At 41.5% G+C, this 23,863-nt stretch overlaps 1 protein-coding gene and 1 long non-coding RNA gene across 2 annotated transcripts in view; one reads left to right on the top strand and one right to left on the bottom strand.

Moving 5' to 3' along the window:
• LOC121954818 (uncharacterized) overlaps positions 1-11,669 on the top strand; it is an 81,959-nt gene extending 70,290 nt beyond the window's left edge. The window contains exons 4-5 of the mRNA XM_088086610.1: positions 496-620; positions 2,779-11,669. Of these exons, the coding sequence (XP_087942736.1) occupies positions 496-620; positions 2,779-6,788 (4,135 nt within the window). The 3' untranslated portion in view covers positions 6,789-11,669. The remainder of the gene's footprint in view (positions 1-495; positions 621-2,778) is intronic.
• Positions 1-23,863, bottom strand: part of LOC148187626 (uncharacterized) — a 151,152-nt gene that overhangs the window by 69,355 nt on the left and 57,934 nt on the right. The window lies entirely within an intron of this gene.

The following is a 23,863-nucleotide window of genomic DNA, read 5'->3' as shown; positions in this document are numbered from 1 at the left end:
TTTCTCGTCTTTTCACTTTCCCTCTCCTTTCATTCCTCCTTTCCACTCATCCTTTTCTCCTTTATTCTCCTCTCATTCTTTCACTTGTCTCCTTGTGTCCTTCTCTCCTCATCCTCCTTTTTTGTCCTCTCCTCCTTTCTTTACAATCATTCTCTCATAATCATCCTTTTCTTCCACTATTTCCTCATTTTTTTCACTTCTTTCCTTTCACCTTCTCCCCTCCTCCCTCCTCTCCACTCATCTTTTTCTCCTTTACTCTCCTCTCATTCTCGTCACTTGTCTCCTTGTGTCCTCCTCTCATCATCATCCTTTTCATATCATTTGTCTCCTTTTATCCCCCCTTTTCTGTTGTCCTCCTCTCCTCTTTACTTTCATCCTTTCCTCATTTTTTCACTTCTTTCCTTTCACCCTCTCCCCTCCTCCCTCCTCTCCACTCATCCTTTTCTCCTTTACTCTCCTCTTATTCTGATCACTTGTCTCCTCTCCTCTCCTCAGCGCTCCAGGTTCTGGTCCCATGTTCCGGTCCACCACGGTGGCGGTCGAACCAGCGGACCAGTCCGGACCGGACTTTGTGCAGAACTGGGACGACATCCGTACCAGCAGCTCCGCTCTGGGATCAAGTAAGAGCTCTTTTCTTCATTTAAAGTCCTGAACTCAGCCGCCTGAATACCTTACGAGTGTGTGTTTGGTTTTTGGTGATGGAGACGTCACTCCGGATAAAGCGGTCTGCTGCAGAAATGACGCTGAAATATCTTCATCGACAGCAGCGGCTGTGTAATGTTTGTAGAGGATGTAAAATTGGATCAGAGGTAACGGTTTAGGGAAGAAGTCATGCACAACATAACAAGTGGAACATGCAGCGGGCAATTAAACACTCGATGATGAATTGCTGCGGGGCCTCGGTCACAGCAGAACAACGTCAGGCCAAAAACAATTGATCTCAATAACTTTGGTGAACTTTGTTGCACAGATTTCTGCCGCCGAGCAGCTGCAAAGCGTCCTGACGGCGCTGACCTTTGAGTGAATATAGAGTTAGAGAATAAAGGATCGGATCGTATTAATGAAGTCACGCCACCCAAAATTATATAACCACGCAGCTCTGGTGAAGTTTAAACTGTGTCAAAGAGACGTAGACACAAGACAGGAGTGGACTGTACAAAAAACGAAAATATGGACTGGAATCACATGACTTGGACTTGAGTCAGACTCGGGTCATATATTTGATGACTTTAGACTTGACAAAATGAAAAGACTTCAAACTCAACTTGGACTTTAACATCAGTGACTCATGACTTCTCTTGAACTTGGGCCTTTTGACTTGAAAATATCTGACGAGCCAGATAGTTGCTGTATGCAAAAAGTGCATGTCGATATGACAGTTTGTTTAAAATTTGTCAAAAAATGAATACAACTTTTAAAAAGCATTCATGGTCTTTTAAATGTAAATTATTACTGTGTTATTAGAATGGCATTGCATTTGTTAAAGAGTAAATTATGACTAAGACTAAGACGATTAAGACTCAAAACTCAAAGTTTAGGACTTGGGACTCGTCTGTCTTGACCTGAGACTTAAACGCAAAGACTTACTTCTGTCCTGCAAAACAATGACTTGGTATCACTGATAAAAAGCTGCTAAAATGAGCGTAGCTGCAGATTCATCCCAGGTTAATGACTTCCTTTCCTGCTTTGTATAAATCCAGTTTAACTTTTATTGACTGAAAGTTTTACACTTTCAGTCGGTCACTGCTGCTCATTCACTAAGCTTCAGATGTGAAAAAATTCAACAGCAACACAAACTAAAACTTTCAAAACGACCATGAAGTTGAATCAACGACTTTCTCAAACTCTCTCAACAAAAACTGAACATTAGGAATGAGTCTGGAGTAACATTTTCCAGTTAAATGTGTCATTCAGACTGAATTTGTTCTGAATCAGCAGGTGATATCAGCTCCCATCAGTCCATCTAAACTGGATTTTAGGGTGCAAAATTCATATTTTAAAAGTAAAGAGAGCATGAGCATGAACATCTGGCAGTGGCTTCCCTGTGGTTTCAAAGAGACAATCAATTGTCACCCTGAAAGTACATCAGGTGCATATCCACTAAAGTTTTCTTTTCTCATCTGAAACTTGTAACCGATGGAAAAGTTCGACAACTGCATTTAAAGCCGACCCTGTGAGTGCTAAATGTATTTTCACTCTCAGCGTCGGGAGAGAAATAATTCTTTTGAAGGCTTCCCCTCTAAAACTCGAATGTTTTACTGAAGGTGTTTCTGGTGTGAGTGGAAGGCACATTATGGATTACTTCTAAAGTTATGAGTCATCTTAAAAACCTTCACTGAAGAAATTATTTGCGTGAATCATCTGCCGCGCTGATGTATAGACAGATGAATGTCTGGCAGCATCTTGTGCTCCAAAGATGGAAAAAATCGGAAATTACATGTTGGAATAAAACCCTTAATCTTATTTTTTCTCATTTCTAAGTGAGCCACACATTCATCTCTGTGCTTATGTTTTTTCTTAAGTCCATCCTACACCCATTAATCACATAGAGATGTGTTAAAAGCAACAAAAGAGTAATGGTGAGGAGCCAGGATGCTGAATAAATGCATAAGGAGCTTACTGTATGGGAAGTCTTAAAAATGAACGCTATTCTTCTTGGTGTATCCCTTCCTACTCCTTTCTTTATAGTCAGGTTAGCCACATAATCCTGTTATGTTTTGCATGTAAATGTAACCGGTGTCAGCTGCTCTAATCCTTTCTGCTCTCCGCTCCATCCAGAGCCTCAAACGTCCCTGGTGGAGCCCTTCCTTCCTCTGGACCCTGCTCTGGAAACCAGACTCCTGAGCGACACGCAGTGGGCGTACGACCCGACGGACGCCAACAGCTCTATGACAACCGCAGCGGCTGAATCCTGCATCCTCAGCAAAACCCAAACGGACTACAATGACGCAAGCGCCACAAACACTGACAGCGAAAATATCACTTTGACCAAAAGCAGCCACTTTAACAAGATCTCCTGGGCTCATAATTATTTAAGCAACGCCATTACTCCCAATAACATCCCGACAACTGCTACGGACACCACTATTTTCAACAAAAACTCTGACGCCACTGCATCTGCCGTTACTTCTCAAATCAGCATCAACGAGAGCAGAGCAATGTGCGGACAAGGTGTCCAGTCCGTCCGCAGCAGAGTCCGCCCTGTGTCCTTCTCGCTGCCCAAAAGAAGCTGCGTCCTCCTCCACCAATCAGCTGCCGTCTTCATCCAAGCCGGGCGAGGCTTGAAACAAGATGGCGTGGCAGCTCAAGAAAGAGCCAAAGATCTGGGGGAGAAAGTCTCAGATCAGCAGCTCAAATCTCGCCTATCTGCAGACATGGACAGTGTTGGTGTGAGTCACTGGGACACTGGAAACCAGTGCAGTGTGGACACGAAAACTGCAATCCAGCACCCTGAGGGTGAAGCCAATATGTCTACCGAGACGGGACCTGGAGGACTCTCTGGGACCGGAGCCCAGGTTCCTTTATGTAATCGCAATGTGATCGGAGTTGAGGACTCTGTTATCAGTGGGAATGGAGCCCAGCTCTCCTTATGTAATGACAATGGGACCAGAGCCCAAGTCGGCGCTGAAACTGGGACCAGTGCTCATCTTTATTTAAACAGCGAGACACCGGGACAGATTTCTGACACAGCCGTGGTGAAAGATTCAGTACGCAGGGACAGTGAGGATGCAGACGATGCAGAGCGCGTCACCCAAGAGTTGAAAGATCTGCTCTGCCCCGCTACAAATCAAAAACCGGACGTTTTAAACGAGACCAAAGAGTCTTCAATCCGAACTCAGCCCAAAGAATCCTGTCCTAAAGAATCCGTGCCGCTAAATCGTCCCAAAGAGCCGTTTTGTCGCGTGTTGAGCCGAGACGGCAGCCGGGTTCTCCTCTGGCCGTCGGAGATGGTCAGCTACACCAAAACGTCGCCCTCCATCTCTTTCAGCATCAACCCTCTACTGTACGACTTCAGAGCTCATAACCGGGCTAAGGAAGGGGGCGAGGAGAAGAAAGTCGGGCTGGAGAGAATAAAGCCGCCTGTGATCAAACAACCCGACTGCCAACAGAGGCAGGAGGAGGGTATGGAGGGAGGAAGGGAGGTGAAGATAGATGAAAGGGAAGAGGAGGATGAAGGGGGACAGGCAGGAAATCCTATAGAACCTGTAGCCCATTGTAGCGCCGGCAACGCAGTTCCAGACCGCTGCGACTGCCGTGATGAAAGCGCTTTAAAATTTGTTTCCGCAGAATGCCACCTTGCGCCGTCGCTCGGCCTTCAACAAACAGGCAGGAGGAGGAGGCGTAGGAGGAGGAGAGGAGGGGTGAGGAGAGGAATGAGGAAGAGGGGGAGGAGGAAAAGAGGAGAAGATAGAAAAGACTCCGAGAGGGGGAGGAGGATAATAGGCGGCGTTTCTGAGAATCAGATGTTTGAAGGGAGAGGAGACGAGAGGTTGAAAAGAGAGGGCACCGAAAAAGAGGAGCGGAGAGAAAAAGAGCTATTAAGTAATCTTGCGGCGCATCGGCTGGTAGGAGGGAGAGAAAAGAGGATGAGGGGGGAAGAAAGGAGGATAAGAGGAGATCAGACGGAGCGGGAGAGGGCAGGTAGAAATGACGAGAAGAGAGGAGAGCTATTAAGTAATCTTCCCGTGAATCGGTGTAATCGGTGTAACCAGCTGTGTCTGCAGGTGAAAAGGGAGGCCAGCCAGCATCAATCCCAGCAATCAGCCTCCGGGTGGGGCCCGGGGCTCAGAAAGCTCCTCTGTCGGGGTGCCGCATGTAACGCAGTGATTAGACCCGTCCCCGGGTCTGTTATAGAGACGCCATGCTGTCCTGCAATTACGCCCGACCCCGCTCAGAATGACAGAGAGACGGGGGAGATGCACAGAAATACCAGAGCAGGGGAGCAGGAAGGGCACGGAGACGAGGAGCGAAGGAATCTGACGAAGACGGAGATAAGAGAGAAAGAAAACGTGTGCAACCTAGTGATTAGCAGCGCTTCTTTTCCATGTCGAGAAGCAGCACGCGGGCCAGAAATTTGTCTTGTTCCCGCACCTCATGGGGAAACAGCGTGTGATCCGGCGATTAGCCTTGTCCCCGCTCCTTTTAGAGAAACAGCGTGCAGTCAAAGACAAACAATACCTGCAGGACACAGCCGCCCCATGTCGGGCCCGGCCCCACGCTGCTCGGAAACACAAGCGAAGATCAGATCAGCCTGCGAAGACGTGACCCTCCCCACCGATGCAATTTCAAAGGAAGTGAAGTCGAAGAGAGCAGCCGACAAGAGGAAGGCGGAATTGCCGGAGGCCGGGGAAACACCGAGGAAGAAACGGAGAAGAGGGAGAAGGCAGGCGAGGATCTGTATTTTGAGACGGGAAAGTGCAGCTTGCGTTGACAGCAACAAGACGGGGACACTTGTGGACAGTCCAGAGGGCGACAGGACAGAGAAAAACTTCCTCTGCAGGACAAAACACCCTCTGTGTCATGAAACAAATCACAGCGAGGGAACATTTAGCTGCAACAATGACAAACTGAGCTGCCGCTGTGATGACAGTAATGATGACGGCAGTCGATCTGATGCCTCCGGAGGCGCCGGAAAGCGGAAGTGCTGGACCGAGGAGCCTCTCAGTGACTGTCACTCCTGTAAAACACCGTGTGAGTGTGACAAAAAGTGCAACGAGCATGAAAAACACGACGACAATCCTTATGATAAACACAATCTGAGCTGCGGTGAGACAAAAGATTCTCTTGATGACAAACTTTGCACGTCTCAAAGGTGTGACAAACTTCTGGACGCACCTTCGGACTCTTATACCTGTAGCACCAATGACACCGACCACTGTCAATGTGAAGAAACACGGAGCGAGAAAACGGCAGATTTTTGTGTGCAGACTGCAGCTCAGAGTCAGAGCTCAGACTGTAATGACGGCTCTGACTGTAAAACCAGTGACGCATGTTATCGCAATTGTGATTACAGCCGTGCAAATAACAAAAGTGGGCTCGGCGAGGAGGAAGAAAACGAACCTCGGCGTCAACTCAAAAACTCGACGATTGATCACGAAACCTGCAGCCGCATTGATCACAGAGATGATATTGATGGTGGTCAGTGTGATTATCTGAACGGCAATCATGACGCTGATTGTAATCACTGTGCTAATGTCGCCGATAATGAAACTGACATGGAGCGGAGAGAGAGGGAGAGGAAGGAGGAGGAGGAGAGACAGATGGAGAGGAAGAGGGTGAAGGAGAAGCAGGAGGAGTGGGAGAAGGAGTGGGTGAGGAGGAAGGAGAAGGAAAGGGAGGACAGGAGGAAGGAGATAGATTTCTACGCAGAGAAGAGGCCTTGTTTTCCTCACGCGCTCCCCCCACAGTGCATCCCCCTCCACGCTCCTCTCCTCCTCCAGCCTTCCCTCTCCTCCTCTTCCTCCTTCTCCTTCCGTCACACCATCATCCAGCATCACCTCTCCCTCCTCCCGCCTCCGTCGCACCTCCCCGTCCATTCATACCCTCCTCTTCTCCCCTCTTTCTCCCCTCACCTCTCTCCTCTCGCTCTTAATCCTCCTCCTGCTCCCCCGCCACCCCCGCCACCTCCTCCTATTCATCCCTCTTTCTACTCCTCGTCCCCAATCCCTTTACTGGATACTCCAGGTCCGTATCCATTAGCAACGGCATTTCATCCCATGCAGAGCCACCACCCGTCTCTGTATCCGCCGCCTCATCCTGCAGTTCTGCCCTTACAGGTGTTGTTCTGAACATTTTTTTTTATAAGCAAAGAAATCTGGAAACTTTACCAAAATAAAAGTTATCATCTGGGTGAGAGCGGCCTGCATGTGTCATTACCTGCCCGCTCAAAGCGAGGAGGAAATGTGAGCGATAACGTCAGGAACAAACAGACGGTTTTTCTTAAAGCCAATCCTCCGGCAACCTCATCGCCCCGTCCAAATCACTGATTCACACATCTGAAATTTTTTAAAAAAAAGAAAGGAAAAATAAGATGGCTAATTATCTTCATCAGTCGCAATCCTGCTCGAAATGAGCCTCAGGTGTGCAGCCAGCGGAATCGCGGTGGGGATACACAGCTGGGCTCGTTTCCCTCAGCAGAAATGAGTCGATGTGCTGCTGTTTTGCATTTTAAACCGATGATTTGCTCACTTTTTTTAAAGCACGGTGGAAGTTTTAAACTACAGATTGTGACTTTAAAGGATGAATCCATCCTCAGGTACCTTCAATACGTGATAATAAATGCAGAATTTTCTTTTCTTTTTCCTTGTTTAAATTTACATTTTGTTCTCAATCTTAAGGTTATTAACCCGTTGAAACCTGGAACCATATCAGTTTTCTCAAACTACATTTCACAAAGAAATACAACCTCAGTTCTGCAAATTGCAAAAAATTTAAAAAAAAAACCCAAACATTTGTAACAGATGACAAGAAAAATAATTGGAACAAGAAGACAAAATATAACTAGAAAATTAACCAAAACAAGTAGGAAAAATGTCCAGAAAACAGATTATTATAAATATATATTTATTTGAGCTTTTTTTCGAGATCACTTTCTTGTTTATATTTTTGATTTTTTTTTTTTTTTTTAAGGAAATTTTCATAGAATTTTTACTTATTTCATCCTAATTCTGGGGGTACAAGTGCACATTGTTCAGTCCTCTTTTCTTATGTTCATGGCCTCTGACTTGGTAACCTCAGTCAGGAAGTCTATTTTGCATTAACAGCACTCATGCCGTCTCTGCATCGTCATTTCAGCCAGGGGAATAAAAGTAATAGAGTGACACTTTCTACCGTGAAAATACAAATAAAAACTTATAAACCAAAACCTTCACAACTGGACATGTTCCAGCAGGAATATCATCCAAAATCTGGGAGAAATGAACATCAGCAACCAAGTTTGGGGTAGTAAAGTATGAAACGCAAACACAAGCAGCAGCTTGGAGCAAATTGAAAGTGAAAGTAGAAAAAGCTCGCAGACAGAAAAGTATTCAGAACAGTCTGAAGTTTTTGCTCACATGATACATCGTTATTCAAAATTTTGGCCACATTTAGTATCGTAGCTTTACACATATGACAGAAAATCAGGAAAAGCATAACAGGGGTAAAATTTGAGCGTCTCATCATTTTAAAAAAGATAAAATAATCATCTTGTGACTGAACAGCACCCACGCACACTCAAACCACAAAACTGCTGTGTCCTAATTCCTCTCTACATACTAATAAAGTGATTAAATCAAGTATACGTCAGTATGTAGGCTAAATCTAATGGGTTTCTGGTGCGTCGTTGACGGACATTATTGCTCCACAATGCGAAGCATAAAGGAAACTGAGAAGCTGCTTACAGCTGGAGAAGATTAATTGAAGATTCTGGTAAGAAATAGCTTCAGGAAGACGTCAGAAAAATAAGAAAAAATAAATGTTAACCCTTTAAGACCCGGAGCAACGACACTTTTCTTGTGCTGCTCTCAGACGCCTTTTAACAAGTATTTAAACCTTTGAACTCTGAGCTAATTGGTGCGATTTCTTTAAAAAACATGAGAAAAAACAGCAATGAGCAACTTGGTGAGAAATGATCCACAAATTGCAAGATATTAATATATTAAAAAAACTACAGAAAAAAGAAAAGATAAAAGCTACGTAAATTTATTACAACTACATTTAGAATTACTATAATAACATATTTTAAATAATGTTGCAGGAAATAATATATTTTTAAGCACTTTTTTTGTCATTTCCTTGGGTTTGTTTATTTTTTAACCCTTTGAAACCTGGATTGACATCACTTTTCTTGTGCTGCGTTTTGACGCCTTCACAAGTATTTGAATTTTGGAACCCTGAGCAAGTTGTTTGCTTTATTTTGAAAACATAAGAAAAAGGCGATGAGAAGCTTGGCAAGACATGTTTCATTAATTGTGTGAAATTAGTAGATTTGTAAAATTATTATTATTTGTTTGTTTTTAAATAAAAAAAAAAAAAAAAGCCAAGGGAAAACTATACCAAAAAACAAAATTTTCTAATTATTCTAATTATATATTTAAAATTATTATTATAAATGCACTTTTAGGTATTCTTCTTGATTACTTATTCGTTTGTTGTTTTAATTCATTTATTTAATATTTTATTTCATTTTATTTTTAGATTTTCATGTAATTTTCTTGCACTTTTTCCCCACTATTTTTTGTAATTTGGGGGTCATTTCTTCTAAGATTGCTCTTTGCCGTCTTCACATTTTAAAAAAATAAATTCAGCCAATGTTTTTAGGCTTAAAGGGGTTAAATCTTTAGAAAACATTTTCTCTTGGGAAAGTTTAATTGGCCTTTTAAAGTGAAAGTTTGATTGACCTCCATGGGGCAAGTCATACATAACTCTGTTAGTTGTAGCTCTGGATGTTGCTGCATTCAGGCTCACTGATGTTGTCATCAGTGTATAAATTGTATCTCGGCCTCCTCTGAAGTGTATTTCTCCCGGAGTGAGAGTCGAACGTCAGAGTAAAATGTTAAGTTTGAAATAAAGCCTTTGCTCTTTGGTTCTGAGGGACTGACTCCAGCGTCTGACCTTTCCTCCTGACGTTTTAGACTGTTGATTTTCTGCCACCTCGCTCTATCGCAGCAGCGCTAAAAATATCCCAAAACACTGTGGGTAACTTTACATTTCATGCAAGGAAAAACAAAGGGCAAAAAACACACGCGGAGAGAGTGATTTGGCGCGTCATGAGATGCGACTCGCTTCAGCAGGGCCGTGTACCTGAGAGAGGCAGCACTGAAAAAGATGTGACGGTTTGATTGTCAGGTGCTCGCCACAGAGCTGCCCCCCCCCAGTCGGCATTTATTGGTTGCTTGTTGCAGCCTGACGGGTGATTTTCCACATACGCGACAAAAATCCATCTCTGCACTTTACAAACTCACTCGTATCCTTTCATTCATATGCAGGAAGTTCAAAGCGCTCCTTCCTAGCGGTATTTTTCCATCTAAACAGCCCCTCAGGGTGGATTTTTCCTTTAAAGCTAAGGGTTAAAGACAAAGCCACATGTGAATAAGTGCAGATCCACCCTTCGTCTTTGTTCCAATTCTCTCACTTTGTGTCATTAAATGCTGCAGAAAACCTCTAACAATCGAGAAAACGTCCAGGGACGCTCCCAGATTTGAATGGCAGCAGTGACAATAAGGGAACTGCAGAGTAACTCCCACACTTAGGAACACAATGTTTTTTTTCCTCATCGGTTTTCTCTCCCTTCTAGTGAAGTTGAACATCTGGCTGCGATGGCTTTGGGGCATAACTGGCAGCGCCTACCCATCTCGGTGACTATAGATTATTCTGGTGCGGGCGGCGATGACAAACAAAACAAAAACAAATAAAGATATGCATGAAAATTAGACTAGAAGAAGCACATTTTGTGGGCGAATCGTCATCTTTATCCTCGCTGAGATTTTCAGGCTAGCACTGTAGAAACATGTCGGTGGTATTGATCCCAGAAGCCTGCACACACACACACACACACACACACACACACACACACACACACACACACACACACACGCACACACGCACACGCACACGCACACACACACACACACACGCACACTGTTTACAGCATTACACATGCAGCCCTGCCCGCTCTGCCGTCTCCCCCAGATGATCCCCACTATATTGGGCATGTCGCCATGGTGACACTACGGTGCCCAGGGTGACATGCGTGCAACTTTTGTTTTTTGGAGGCGTTTATGAAGATGCAGCGACACGAAACTTGTTCTACTTACAGCTCCGAATGAGAAAAAACGTACAGCGACGTGTTCTCTCTGCCTGTAGCTCTGCAGCACATAAGGGGGCTTGAAACCATATGTTCTCTACGAACGTAGGTTCGATTTATTATTGTGATAAAACGGTGTAAATTAGAGAAGAAAATAACCTGTTACTAGATGTATTTTTGTAGAGACACCTCAGTTGAATGAGGCACAGTTTTTGTATCATGTACTCTGATGCTATTTTAGCTAGTAAATGACCTCATTTGTCCCTGTTAACCCTCTGAAAACCTGGATCGACATCACTTTTCTTGTGCTGCATTCAGAAAACTTCACAAGTATTTAAACCTTTAAAATCCGAGGAAAATGGTTTGCTTTCTCTTGAAAACACAGGAAAAAGGGGCAAAAAAAGGTCAACAAAAAAAAAGAAATTATACATATATTACAATTATTTTTTAGATGATTGTTATCAATTTTTTGGACTTTTTTTTAATCTGGCATTTTCTTTTCCCCCCTTTTGTTCTAATTTTCAGGTAAGTTCTTTTTTGCACATTTTTGAGTCACTTCTTCTTAATCTGCTCATTGCCTTTTACTTATGTTTTCAAAAGACAACAAGCCAGTTTGTGCACGTCTTAAGTATTAAGCTGTTGTACATATGTTCTTTAAAGTCCTGATTATGGCTTTAAGTTGCTGCAGAGAGCAGTTTTCCTCGGGTTTGTCTAGGAAATGTCTTGAGATCCCGTTAAACTAATATTTGGCTACATTTTTTTGTGTAATATAATTTCAGCAGACTCATATCCACAGATATTATCCCTGCTAATATAATAGATCTAGTAAATCCATCGAGAAAAACAAATTACTCTGAAAATGGAAATAAATCAGTAGACTTGATATCAGTGTGTCTTGTTGTCACTTTTTTTTGGTCTTTTGCAGAGAAAAAGAGAAAAGAAATCACCTGAAAAAGACTTCATAAAAAAAAGGTCCATTACCCGCAGACAAATGTGTGAATCGATACCATTTACTGCCACATTCCTGTAATTTCCCCTGTGTGTGAAATAATAAAGCGAGAAATGCAAGAAAGACAAAAAAGAGTGCGGCGCTCATTCAGAGAATATTTTAATCACTTTGAAACTGAAGAAAGACTTCACACACACACACACTTGATCAGATGCTTTGGGACTGAGACCTGTGTGTGTGTGTGTGTGTGTGTGTGTGTGTGTGTGTGTGTGTGCGTGTGTGCGTGTGTGCGTGTGTGTGTGTCCCCAGAAGGCCCTCTGACAGCTGGGACCATCATGTTCAATGACTAAAATAGCGTCAAAATTCAACATGTTCAGCACCTGAGGCTGTGTGTGAGTGTGAGTGTCTTACAAGTGAACAATATTTCCATCTGTCTGTGTGTGTGTGTGTGTGTGTGTGTGTGTGTGTGTGTGTGTGTGTGTGTGTGCTCTGTATGTGTGTGTTTAGAGGGAAAGAAACAAACCCAGTGAGTGTGACAAGTCAAGTTCACTTTATTACCGAATCAACGGTTCTCAGTAATTTGCTTCGGTGACCTTTAAAAACCAACAGAAAACCTTCTGACATTAAAACTTGACTTTATGGAATTAGTTTCAAAAAGTGTGTGTGTATCTGTGTGTGTCTGCGTGTGTGTGTGTGTGTGTGTGTGTGTGTGTGTGTGTGTGTGATCTTTCCGCCCTGATCTCAGCTTCTTTCACTCTCTGTGATTCTTTCTATTTCTTTTTTTTCTCTCCGCTCTCTCTCCAGAAAGGTTGATGGATGTGTCGACTCGGGCGGGCACTTTACGGTGAATGAGTTAATACTAGCTCGGTACATTATGGTTTGCCTCCTTCCGGCTCCACCACAGAAACTACTCAACAGCGAGTTAAGAAAACCTCGGCAGAGGCTTATTGTGTACTTCATCAGGAGGCAGAGAGACAAAGCTCCTCAAAAACACGTCCATTAAAGAGCCGTTGTGGCTGCCGTCACTCTCTTTGGGTTTAACGAGAAACCAAATACGTTGAAAAATGTATGATCGTTTCAAACGGAGATGATTTATGTATCAGAGGAGCTCGAAGGTAGACAGAAGGAGAGGGATATTGCTGGTGGCCCATGTAAATAATTTACCAGGAGATGGCAGAAGTTATAATAAGTTATAAAAATGTTATAATACAGAGATGCTGTATAGTTTGAAAACGCTGCACAGATAAAACTTAACGCTTTTGTTTCAACATTAAAACCAGATTTATATGCAAACTAATGCAGATACAGAGTAACGTTCACACTCCACTGCTCTTATTTTGTGAGTCCTGGATGACGGTTCAGTGTGAAACTTTTAAAACATTGTCCTGAAACAGGTAGATTTGCTCATTACAGCTCTGTTTGTCTACTTACAGCAGTAATACTCAACTTACGGCCCACGGGCCAAATCTGGCCCCTGACAGAGTGCTGTGTGCTCCCCCAACCATTTTTAATTCACAATGAAAATAAGGAATTGTTTTTGTACGTTAAGTATACATAAGGTGGCAGAGTGCTTAAAACAGCATCAAAATAGAGCTCGTTTACAAACAAGTGCCAGTGGAGGATAAGACCCCAATGTCCTAAAATCTTAGAAATGTCTTAAAATCATGGAAATGTCCTGAAATCCTAGAATTGCCTTAAAATCCTTAAAACATCAGGAAATCCTAGAAATGCCCTAAAATCCAAGAAATGAACTAAAATCCTGGAAATGTCCTTAAATCTGTCAAACATCCTGAAATCCTGGAAATGTCCTCACATTTATCGAATGTCCTAAAGTCCCAGAAACATCCAAAAATCCTAGAAATGTTGGAAAAACCTAGATCGTCCACAAATCCTAGAAATGTCCTGAAATCCTTGAAACTTCCTAAAATCTTATAAATGTCCTAAAAATCCTAGAAACACATTAGGGGCCGCTGCGACTGGCCCCCGGTTTCTTGTCATTTTGTCTACGTGGCCCCCAAGCCAAGCCAGCTGAGTGTCCCTATAATAGGTTATAAAAATGTATAAGAGAGAGATGCTGTATAATTTGAAAAACTGAACTGACAGAATGTAATGCTTTTGTTTCTGCATTAAAATCAGATTTATATGCAAACAAATACAAACAATGCCAGAGTCACATTCACGCTTCACTGGTCTTATTTGTTAAGTTTGTCCTGGATGACGGTTCAGTGTGAAATCTTTGTAAACACTGATTGTACTGAAACAGATAGATTTTCTCACTAAAGCTGCTTTTGTCTACTAAAAGGGAGCGTTTGGATCTTTTTGAAACTCATGGATCTTTTATTCTTACTGGACTTACTGATACCTAAAACACCACCGTACCTCCACACTGAAACCTGAACCAAATACCCCAACAAACCAGCCTGGCCTCACTCCCACAGCACCAAAATAAACCGCTTGGTCATCGTCCATGACGTTACGGTAATAAACGACTGCATATACAACGCCATGTGGCTGTTTGCCTCCGTGCACCATTGAAGTTGCACTTACAGTTTCCATCCATGTCTGTGAACACATGGACGCTTCACACACAGAAGATCTCTACAAACAGCACAGTCTCAAGGTGGTTCTTGAGAGTTATGGCTAAAAACATGTCTGAGGTCACGGTGACCTTGACCTTTGACTACCAGATTCTAATCAGTTCATCTTTTAAGTCTAACAAATGCTTGTGCCAAATCTGAGGGCCGTCTTCAGATATTGTGTACAAAAAAAATGACACGGATGCAAGGTCACGGTGACCTTGACCTTTGATCACCAAATTCAAATCAGCTCATCGTCAAGTCAGAGTGAATGTTTGTGTCAAATTTGAAGAAATTCACTAAAGGAGCTCTTGATATATCATGTTTACAATCACGAGACTGATGAGGTTAGTGACCTTTAACCTTTGACCTATGACCACCAAAATCTAATCAGCTCAACACTGTGTCCAAGTGAATGTTTGTGTCAAATTTGAAGAAATTCCTTTGAGGCGATGTTGAGAAAACATGATGCCTTGGCTGCTGTCGGCGCGGAGGCATGAAACTGGAGCTTGAGTCAGGAGAGCAGCGTTCAAGACCAACAAACAACATCAGCTGTCGATCTTCTGACAGCGTTTCTGTCTCTGAAAGCCGGCTAGTTTTAGCAACATCTGCAATTTTCTACAAACCGAGTAGTTTTGCCACCGTTTCACACGGCGCACGTCAGCAGTGCGTGACGGCAGCCTCGCTGAACTGCAGCGTGTTTCATGCTTGTGGTGTTCACACATGCAGTGTTGCTGCAGCTTTGCTGCGACTTCTGTATCTCTACATTCATAAGCACAAATTTCACTCATTTTTGAAGTCATGCAAGCTCCTGCATTGCTAACAACACAGTCCTGAAAATATTTCAAAATAAAATACCTTGTGTCAACAACTAATGGGATTCTGTCCACAGAGATGTTGTCAGAGGGCTTTTATTTTGAAATGGAGGCAGGGGAGTTTGAGTTAAACAGACATATTCGTATTTCCTCATCTCTGTGGCAGTAAAAGGTGGTTTAGAGTCAATATAATCATCAAAACACCATTTTCACTTTCCATTTGTCTTTTATTGACAAACACGTAAAAAATCAGCGAGCCACCGATTCTCTTTGTGCCGCGGCTGACACGCTGCTGAGACGATGCTCAGGCGGACAGCGTGCACGCTCTAACTTTATAACATGGGCGCCGAAATAAAAAACACAGCAGTTTCGGTGCTGCTCACACACTGCTGACACCTGCTGTGTGACACAGGCCTCAAAACGATTCTGCCACAGCGGCCAAATATGACAAGCAGGGATGTGATTACTACTTAGATCAGTGCAGCTGCAACAGTGTCAGAGTTTAGGACGGTATGGAGCTGCTGTCCAAAAGCTGCATGAGCTGCTTTTGAAGGCAAACTTAAGTCTTTAATCAAACTGAGATCTAATAAAGTCAATAAAGTGCCAAAAACTGTCACGTGTCTCCACATGTTCCCCATCAAAAATGTCATCTGGACATTTTTTTATTTGAAAAATGTTCTAAGAGTTCTTCCAACAAATGTTACACAATGTTCTTTTAACGAATATGATTAAAAATTAAATACAAAATATGTCAGGCCTGCCTGTCTTATTCTATTTTTTTTTCACTATGCTGCTTTTTTTTTTTCAAATCAAATCAACACGATCCAGTCCCTGTGAGGCTGATCTGTTTGAAAAATGTCTGCGGTCCTAACGACCGAGAGGTCAAGGACCAGGACGACATGTAAAGCATTTAAATCTTCACTGTGGCCGAGCTGATAAAAACACAAGGTAACATTATCATTCACTTTTTTTAAATCCCTATGAGCAGAATTTAGCTGTTAAATCATCAGCAGGAACATCTGATGCCGCTCTCTGCCCGTCAAACACGTTGCATAATGTAATCAGACACAACAGCTGAGAAAGTGCAGACAGTAAATCAGACATGTTAAATTATGTTTAAACATCATGGCAGACTTGTTAAAGCCTCAGTGAAACAGCATTTTCAGAGAACCTCAGCTTTCTTTGGTTTATGTATTTCCTTCAGAGAAAAAGGATTTGGGGCAGACGGTGACGGCGAGACGCAATCCGGAGGATGAATGTGGGGATCAAACTAAAGACAGAGAGGCAGTTTTCGGGAAGCTTTGTCGGGCTGCGGGGCTGAACGGCTCCGGGGGGAACTCAATAATCATTTTGTTTTGGACTTGAAGCTTTTCGGGGTGGTCAGACGGATGTTTGCATGTGTGGAGGCTTAAAAAAATCGCACAGAGAGGCCGCGCGGTGGCAGGTATAATAACATAATTTAAGGTGATTTTCTTGTTACTTAGAAAAGAAAACTATATTTATATTATGATTATCATTAACATTTATTTTTTTATCTTTATGTTAAGTGCACCATTTAACGACTGTTTATTTTTTTTTTTGCAAACAGTTAATTTCAATCGCATTAGTTAAGCTTCATTACCTTTACCATAAAAGGCCAAATAGTTTGGTAAAGCATGTTTTTTAAAAAATATTTGACCCATATTAGATTCTTATTCTTTGTATAAAGTTACATAAATGTGCTCAGTAAAATTATTACATGTAGTAAAATATGCCTAACTTTAAAAAATCCCACTACAAAGAGCCCTCATGTCTGCGGTGACTTTGTTTGTTATTTACTTCCTGTTGGAGATAAACTGAAAAGGCAGACTAACAACAAAGCTGGCGGATTTTTTTTAGCATAACAAACCTAAACCGAATGGTGAAAATAGCTCATTGAGGTTTTTCATGAAAATAGTGACTCAAAATGTGCTCTACCAGTGGCTGAGCAGGACGTTAAAGGGTTAACTACAAACGATCAACTTTTTAATGAATTCTGATGAACAGTCTTCCTTCAGCTCGATGACTTTCAGACATCATCTGAGGAGCTTGAGAGAATTTCCTCAGCCAGTGAAGGAGCATGTAATCCCTCTTTTGTTGGCTCTTAAACATTTTATCTGCAGCTTTGGAGATTTCCACGCTTCATTATTTCATTTTCTGCGATTTTAAGTATTTAAATCTGAGACGCGGGGCAATTTTCACACTGAAGACTTTTAATTTCGATATCAAAACGCACTTTAACTGCTAATGTTTGCACACTTTTACCGAGTAAAACTGTCAAAGCAGACTTGTCGTGTAGTATTATCCCATTGTGGTCTAACTACATTAACTTGAGGGGAGCGGCGGATCCTCGAGGCATTACTCTGCCTGCGTGCGGTGCACCGACACACACTGGTAATGGCTGTGTAGGACGGGCGAACGCTTCCTCTCGCAGGAAGTCAAAACTCAGGAAGCCTGGAAAACCGCAGGGAAGCAGCAGAAAGCAATAACATTTGTTCTAACATTTTTGATCACCCCTGCTACTGTGCAGAAATGGGTCACGGCTGCCAGAGACGCATCAAACGCGCTGTAGTCGTCTGAGTCAGAGGAATCTCTGATGGGCCTTTTTCACCACGCTGTCAACACCGCGCCACGATTTCAAAGCCCGCAATGTTTTACTGCTGAGGAACTAAAAAGTTTTTTAGCCTTTTCACTTCTCCGCTCATTTATGATGACTGATTGCGTCTCTCTTCTCGCCCGGAGTCACTGTTTTCCTTTTTGTTGTTGCTCCTGTTTAGGTGAAACAAAAGGTTATTTTGGATTGAATACCTCTCCACTGCTGCGCCTCCATCGCTCGCTATGTAAAGTGATTCATCATCTGTAATCAGCCCCGACGACTGCGTCCTCGTCCGTGTGCTTAAACAACGTTACAGACTCATCCTGGGATGCACAACCAATTGTGTAATGAAAACACAACAGAAGGGGGGAGGAAGCAGCCTCGAGCGGCTCCTGTGCTCAATAATCGAGCGTTTTTGAGCATCCCTGACCACTTATTTTCCTCTCGACGAGAAGTCTCCAAACCTAATTACACAAAGTCTGGCTCTCATTCAGATTCACAGTTTCTGGGGGTGTGATTGATTTGACATTGAGCTGCAGTCCCCAAAAAATGGGAAAACACTAGCAGGACCTCGATTTTGGGTATGATCGACCAATGGCATTCGACTGAGGAAGAGTCTCAAACAAGCAGAGCAGGTGTTTTTCAGTAAGCTGATGTGTCGCCGACATCACTTGAACAGACATGTTTAGAGGTCAAATTTAAAAAAAGGGATTTCTCATAAAACTACACTAAAAAATGTTGAATTATATTTGAGAATTAAACACAAATATATTCGCAAAATCAGATTATAGGGCTGGGCAATACGGCTTTAAAATAATGTCACAATATTTTTGGGCTAGATCGTGATACACAATACATATCTCCATATTTGGAAAAATAAAAAATTATTAAATGAACTATAGTTACAATTAAGGTAGATACTGCCATGTAATAGTTGCATTAACTACTGTTAAAATAAAGTTAAATAAAGCACTGTTACAGTAAAGTTAAATTTAGGATAGTTATTACTAAATAAATCAAAGCAAGACCTATGGTGCTTTTATTTTGAAAGTTACGGCTCCTCTCAGGCTGGAAGTGTTGATGTTTTTTGCTGCTGTTGGCGTTAGAAAGTTAAAAATGTAACCGCCGTGTGAGGATTCATCCACTACGGACTGAAAACAAACCAACAGCTCTCCAGTTCATATATTAATCATATTTGCAAGCCATAGTGTTGCTTCATGGTCGCAAAATGTAACGGTCACGGTCTGGAGCTCTGCAAAAGCCCTGCTTTGTGTGTGTGTGTCTGAAAGAGGCAGAGAGCCGTAGGAGAGAGAGGGGTTAATGAAACACCGAAGCAAGTCTCATACCGATGACGAAAAAAAAGCATCATAATTTATACTGATGATCGAGAAAAAGTCATTTTGTACATCACACATGAAACAAGCTGCAACAAATCAAGTATATTGTTATATTCATCCGCCCCAGTTCTGTGCCTGACTTTTCAAACCCAAAACGACAAAATTTGCTGCTCTTTTGGGTACGAGCTCCTCCGTGTTTTGAGTCAGTGTTGGTCCACACATTCAGTATCACTTTTTTTGTCTGTTCTGGTGCCGTGCATCGTGTAAACGCTCCCTCGGCCACGTGGACAAATGCAAAACGTTATCAGGTGGCGTAAACCGAATAAATGATTTGGCAAAATATGAAACTATAGACATTTGTTATCGTCAGGTGATGTATTTTGTCAAGTCGCACAGCCTTAGTCAAGATGGTGGCAGAGATGATAAAAAACAGAATTTAATGATATTGTGTTGAGGATCATAATCTTTTGATAATCCGGTTCAAAATGAGACCAAACTTTTCAGTGGATCTCAGTTTTTTAGCAGCAACAAAGACCAAAATACGTCCTGCAACTGACTGGTAAGACTCATTTTTTAGCCGAGCAGATTGCCAGAAATGCCTTTTCACATCTGCAGCCAATGACGGGATAAAACACTCAATAAAACAGGTTTTGTGAGTCACGACAAACACAAGAGGTCCCTGACCTACAGTGAGAGAGATTAGCTGAAACACACACACGGCCGCTGCATGATAACCTTCATTCTCATGCCTGGAAGTGATAACTTATTCTTCTTGACAAAATCATCCATCAAACCTCCAATAAATATCCAATAAGAAATGATGAACACTCCCAAGAAGCTGACACGAGTGAGACAAGCAACACAAATTTATGCTCTGTTTTAAACGACTTGAAGAGGTATTTGGGTTTTTTATCCAGAGAAGAACAGAGGGTGTCATACGCTGTACAGACTGCAGAGCCCCTTGGGGCAAATTATTTATGAAAAATAAATAAATGAATAAAATTCACTCAGCATGTTTAATGTTTCTTGTTTACAAGGGTAAAAAAAAAAACACGTCAAGGATGAGGACTATCTTGTAAAATGTTTTGGATCTTCAAAAAAAAAAATCCTTTTATATAAACAAATGTGCAAAAACAGAGGATCATCTTATAATTGCGGTCGTCTTAAATTCGGGTAAATATGGTGGTTAATCCTCCCTGATTTGACATTGAGCTGCAGAGAAATCACTGTGGGATCTCGGTTCAACCGACGCCGCGCTCAACAGAGAAGTGAAACAAGCTGGATGAGTGTTTTTGACAAGCATGAAATAGATATGAGGGAAAATATGTCCTCTTCTCTTTAACCCTTGTGTTCTGCTGGTAATGGCTTTACTTCCTCATTGTGCGGTATCCCACAGACCGCACTGCTGTATGCGTAAAAAAAAATGATAGTAATTACCTTCCTCTGACCTTATTAAAACCCAGTACGCAGAGGAAGTGTTGCAGTGTAACCTTTGCATTCGCCACCATGAAGGAAAAATATGGAAATGACCATAAAGCATTGTTATTGCACAGAATGAGGAATTATATTGTGTTTTCAGTGTCGTATGGGCTGTGCATGAACACATACTGTTCGGTTTGTTTGCCAAAAGTAATTTAAACACAAAGAAACAGGTAAAGTGCAATTTTACTTATGCTTGGAGAAAAAAAGGTCAAACTCTCTGTACAAACTAGAATAAATCTCCTATAACAGAAACAGTGCAAATGATATTTGGTATTTTTGAGAGGCAAATTTGAAAAACCATACATTCTTTTGTAACGACCATCGGTACTCCTTATTAGGTCTTTTTTTATTATAATGTAACAGATTTTTAATTTTTTTTTTAAATTAATATTTATAGTGTATATATATGTGTGTGTGTGTGTGTGTGTGTATTTAAATTAATTCAGAACAGGATTAGAACTGAATATTTAAATACAACTTAGGGACTGTTCGTTATTTATGAATGAGGAGGGGGAAGTGCAAAAAGGGACAGGCATATTAAATAATTTCTTAAGTACCGAGGACGGACCTATGTTTTTTATTTTGGCTTTAGGGAAGGGGAATAAACCATCAATGGCGGTATTTTTTATTTATTTTGGTGCTGATGTGTAAAGAAATATTGCCTTCTAAACTCGCAGGAGGTATGTTATAAAAATTTTTTTTTCTTTAATTTTTTTTTTTGGCAATTTAAAGAAACATTTGGCTTTTTTTCATTGAAATAATTTAGGCCCTTTTATTATTTGGCAATTTTTCATCTTATTTTAGAATTTTGATAGTCTTTAAGGAAAACTTGCCTTGAGAGGGCACGTTTTATTTAAAAATCCCCACATTTTTAAAAAGAAAACATAAGGCATATTTCTTTAAAAATCACCCAAAAGTTAAATAAAAAACTAATCCACAAATAATATAAATGAAAAAAATGCCAATTTTTTTTTTAATGGCCAAAAAAGCTTTTTTATAAAAAAAAAAAAAAAAGGGAACCATTTATCACAGCTATAAACAGTGTGAACAGAAATTATCGTTGGATTTACAACTTTCCGACTGTTCTCGAACACATCATGTGTTATTATGCAGGTTTGTGAAAAAAGAAATTCCACTACTTTTTCAAAACTTAGTTTTCCAAAACTTTTCCAGGCCTAAAAAATTGCTTATTGAAAATTCCATGACTTTTCCAGGTTTATCATGACCTTACGAACCCCAAAGCTCATAAAACAATACTATGCCTGTCTGAGCTATGAGATGACTTATCACCTCCCAGATGTTACTGCGACTCTTTAAACTTCAAGCTTAAATATTGAGAATTATGTCAACAGCTGTCGGGCCTCACATTTCACCTGCCAAACTGACTCTTCATTGTTTTTTTCCGGCATCTCGCAGCCGTGAAATGAAGATCTCACAGACTGTCACAGCATGAAATAAAAGTTGAAAAAGCACGCGTTTTAATCAAAGTTCGGCGATGAAATGCTGATGCGCTTCCTGGCCGAGGTTTGCTGAGCCGCTGCCAGCGCTGTCAGCACAGGTGGCCCTCACGCCGTCCAGCAGCAGCAAAGAGGAAGCAGCAGCAGAGTGATTACAGCTCAGCAGCTGAGTGGATGAACCGGCCAGAGCTGAGAGCGGCACGTCGCTTCAGTGACGTCTCGACGTCAGTCTGAGAGGTTTTCACCTGATCTGACATTAATGTGCTGATTGTCAGTCCCTTAAATGACTCCACTGCGAGGACTCTGTAATGCGGTTCAGAGGAAACGGAGTCAGAGCTTTCATCCTGCAGTCAAAGTCTCTGCGTTAGTGTTGTGGCTCTTAAGTGCTGGCAGCGATTTTCTTGTCTCTGCATTCTGTCGCCATCACTTCCACTAAAATGCAACCGCGACTGTTTCTGCCATGTTGAGAGCTTCAGACGGACGGCGCGGCTTTGAAACACGGACAATTTCATTTTCCATTTTAAAGGAGGGATATTTTCTTTCACAAACTGCATCTTGGTTTGGTAGTTCACAGAAATGATGAGGTTTTCTCGCTAGTTTTTGCTGATGGGATTTGGCTAGGTTTTATTACCGCATTTAACCCTTTGAAACCGTGATCCACATCACTTTTCTTGTGCTGTTTTGAGACGCCTTAACCCTCGAAATCGTAGCAAATTGGGTTTTTTTTTCTTCTAAAAATGGGGGGGAAAGGCAATAAACAACTTCATAAGAACTTTTCAACAAATTGCAAGAAATTAGTAGCTTTGGAAAAAAAAGCTTTTATTATTATTGTTATTTATTTAGAATTATTTTACATAATTATTTTTTAAGCACCTTTTACACGTCATTCCATTGTTTGAGTTTTTTCTCTAAAAAAAGAAAAAGAAATCTTTTTTTATTCTTCCTATTTTAAGTAGTTTTTGGGGGTAATTTCTTCTGTTGCTCATTGACTTTTTCCCATGTTTTTGAAAAAATCAAGCCAATTTTCAAACGGTTGAAGAATAATTTAGAGACAGTCCTGACATGAAACTGGTCTGTCTCTGCAGTAGAAAGACACAAATACTTGGTAAACTGGTGCAACATAACCAGAGACAACGGAAAAAAGGACGTTTTTGTTCAAGATGTAGAAAAGTTACAACTACCAGACCAATAAACACTCCTGCTGGTGGGTGAAGTTAATGTCCCTGTGAAACAATGGCAGCCGGAAGGATCTCGTGTTGCAGTTAAACAGCAAGCCGAAACATGTTTCTCAACATATTTGAGGCGCTGTTTAATAATGACACAGAATTTCACAATAAAGGCCACACTATGGATCGATGTTTTCACTTTGCTTAATCAAATTGAATCAGTGATAATTAAATCTATACAAATCTGTCGATCTGGATCATAACACCTCTCAGCAACACAAACAAAATTTAAATGTGTAATCAATACTATGTTTTCATTAAAGTAGTTTCCTTGTTGGGCTAATCAGCTGTCATTTTAAGCCAATTTTTTTATATAAAGCCCATAATCCCCTCAGAGGGCTTTTTAGGCCTTATCAAAATAATGTCACATCTTTAGTATTTGACTTTTTCCTGCCAGTCTGTAGTTGGACTGATTACACAGAGATAATACTGCATCGATACTGCATATGTGACTGTTAGATGGAAACAAGGTTAATGTGAAAACACCTGGTTTGCCCTAAATGTTTCTTCCTGATATCGTTCAGGGACTGCAGCAGTGTAATAACTCGTGAAGTTAATAATCTGGGTGGTTAATAAAAATGTGTTCAGAAAAAAAGAAAGCTTCCTCATTCATTTCAAAGT

Source organism: Plectropomus leopardus, chromosome 13 (assembly GCF_026936395.1).
Source record: "Plectropomus leopardus strain MGB_pleo_1.0 chromosome 13, ASM2693639v1, whole genome shotgun sequence".
Classification (NCBI taxonomy): domain Eukaryota; kingdom Metazoa; phylum Chordata; class Actinopteri; order Perciformes; family Serranidae; genus Plectropomus; species Plectropomus leopardus.
Note: the sequence above shows the minus strand (reverse complement) of the source record. Positions and strands in the feature narration are given on the sequence as shown.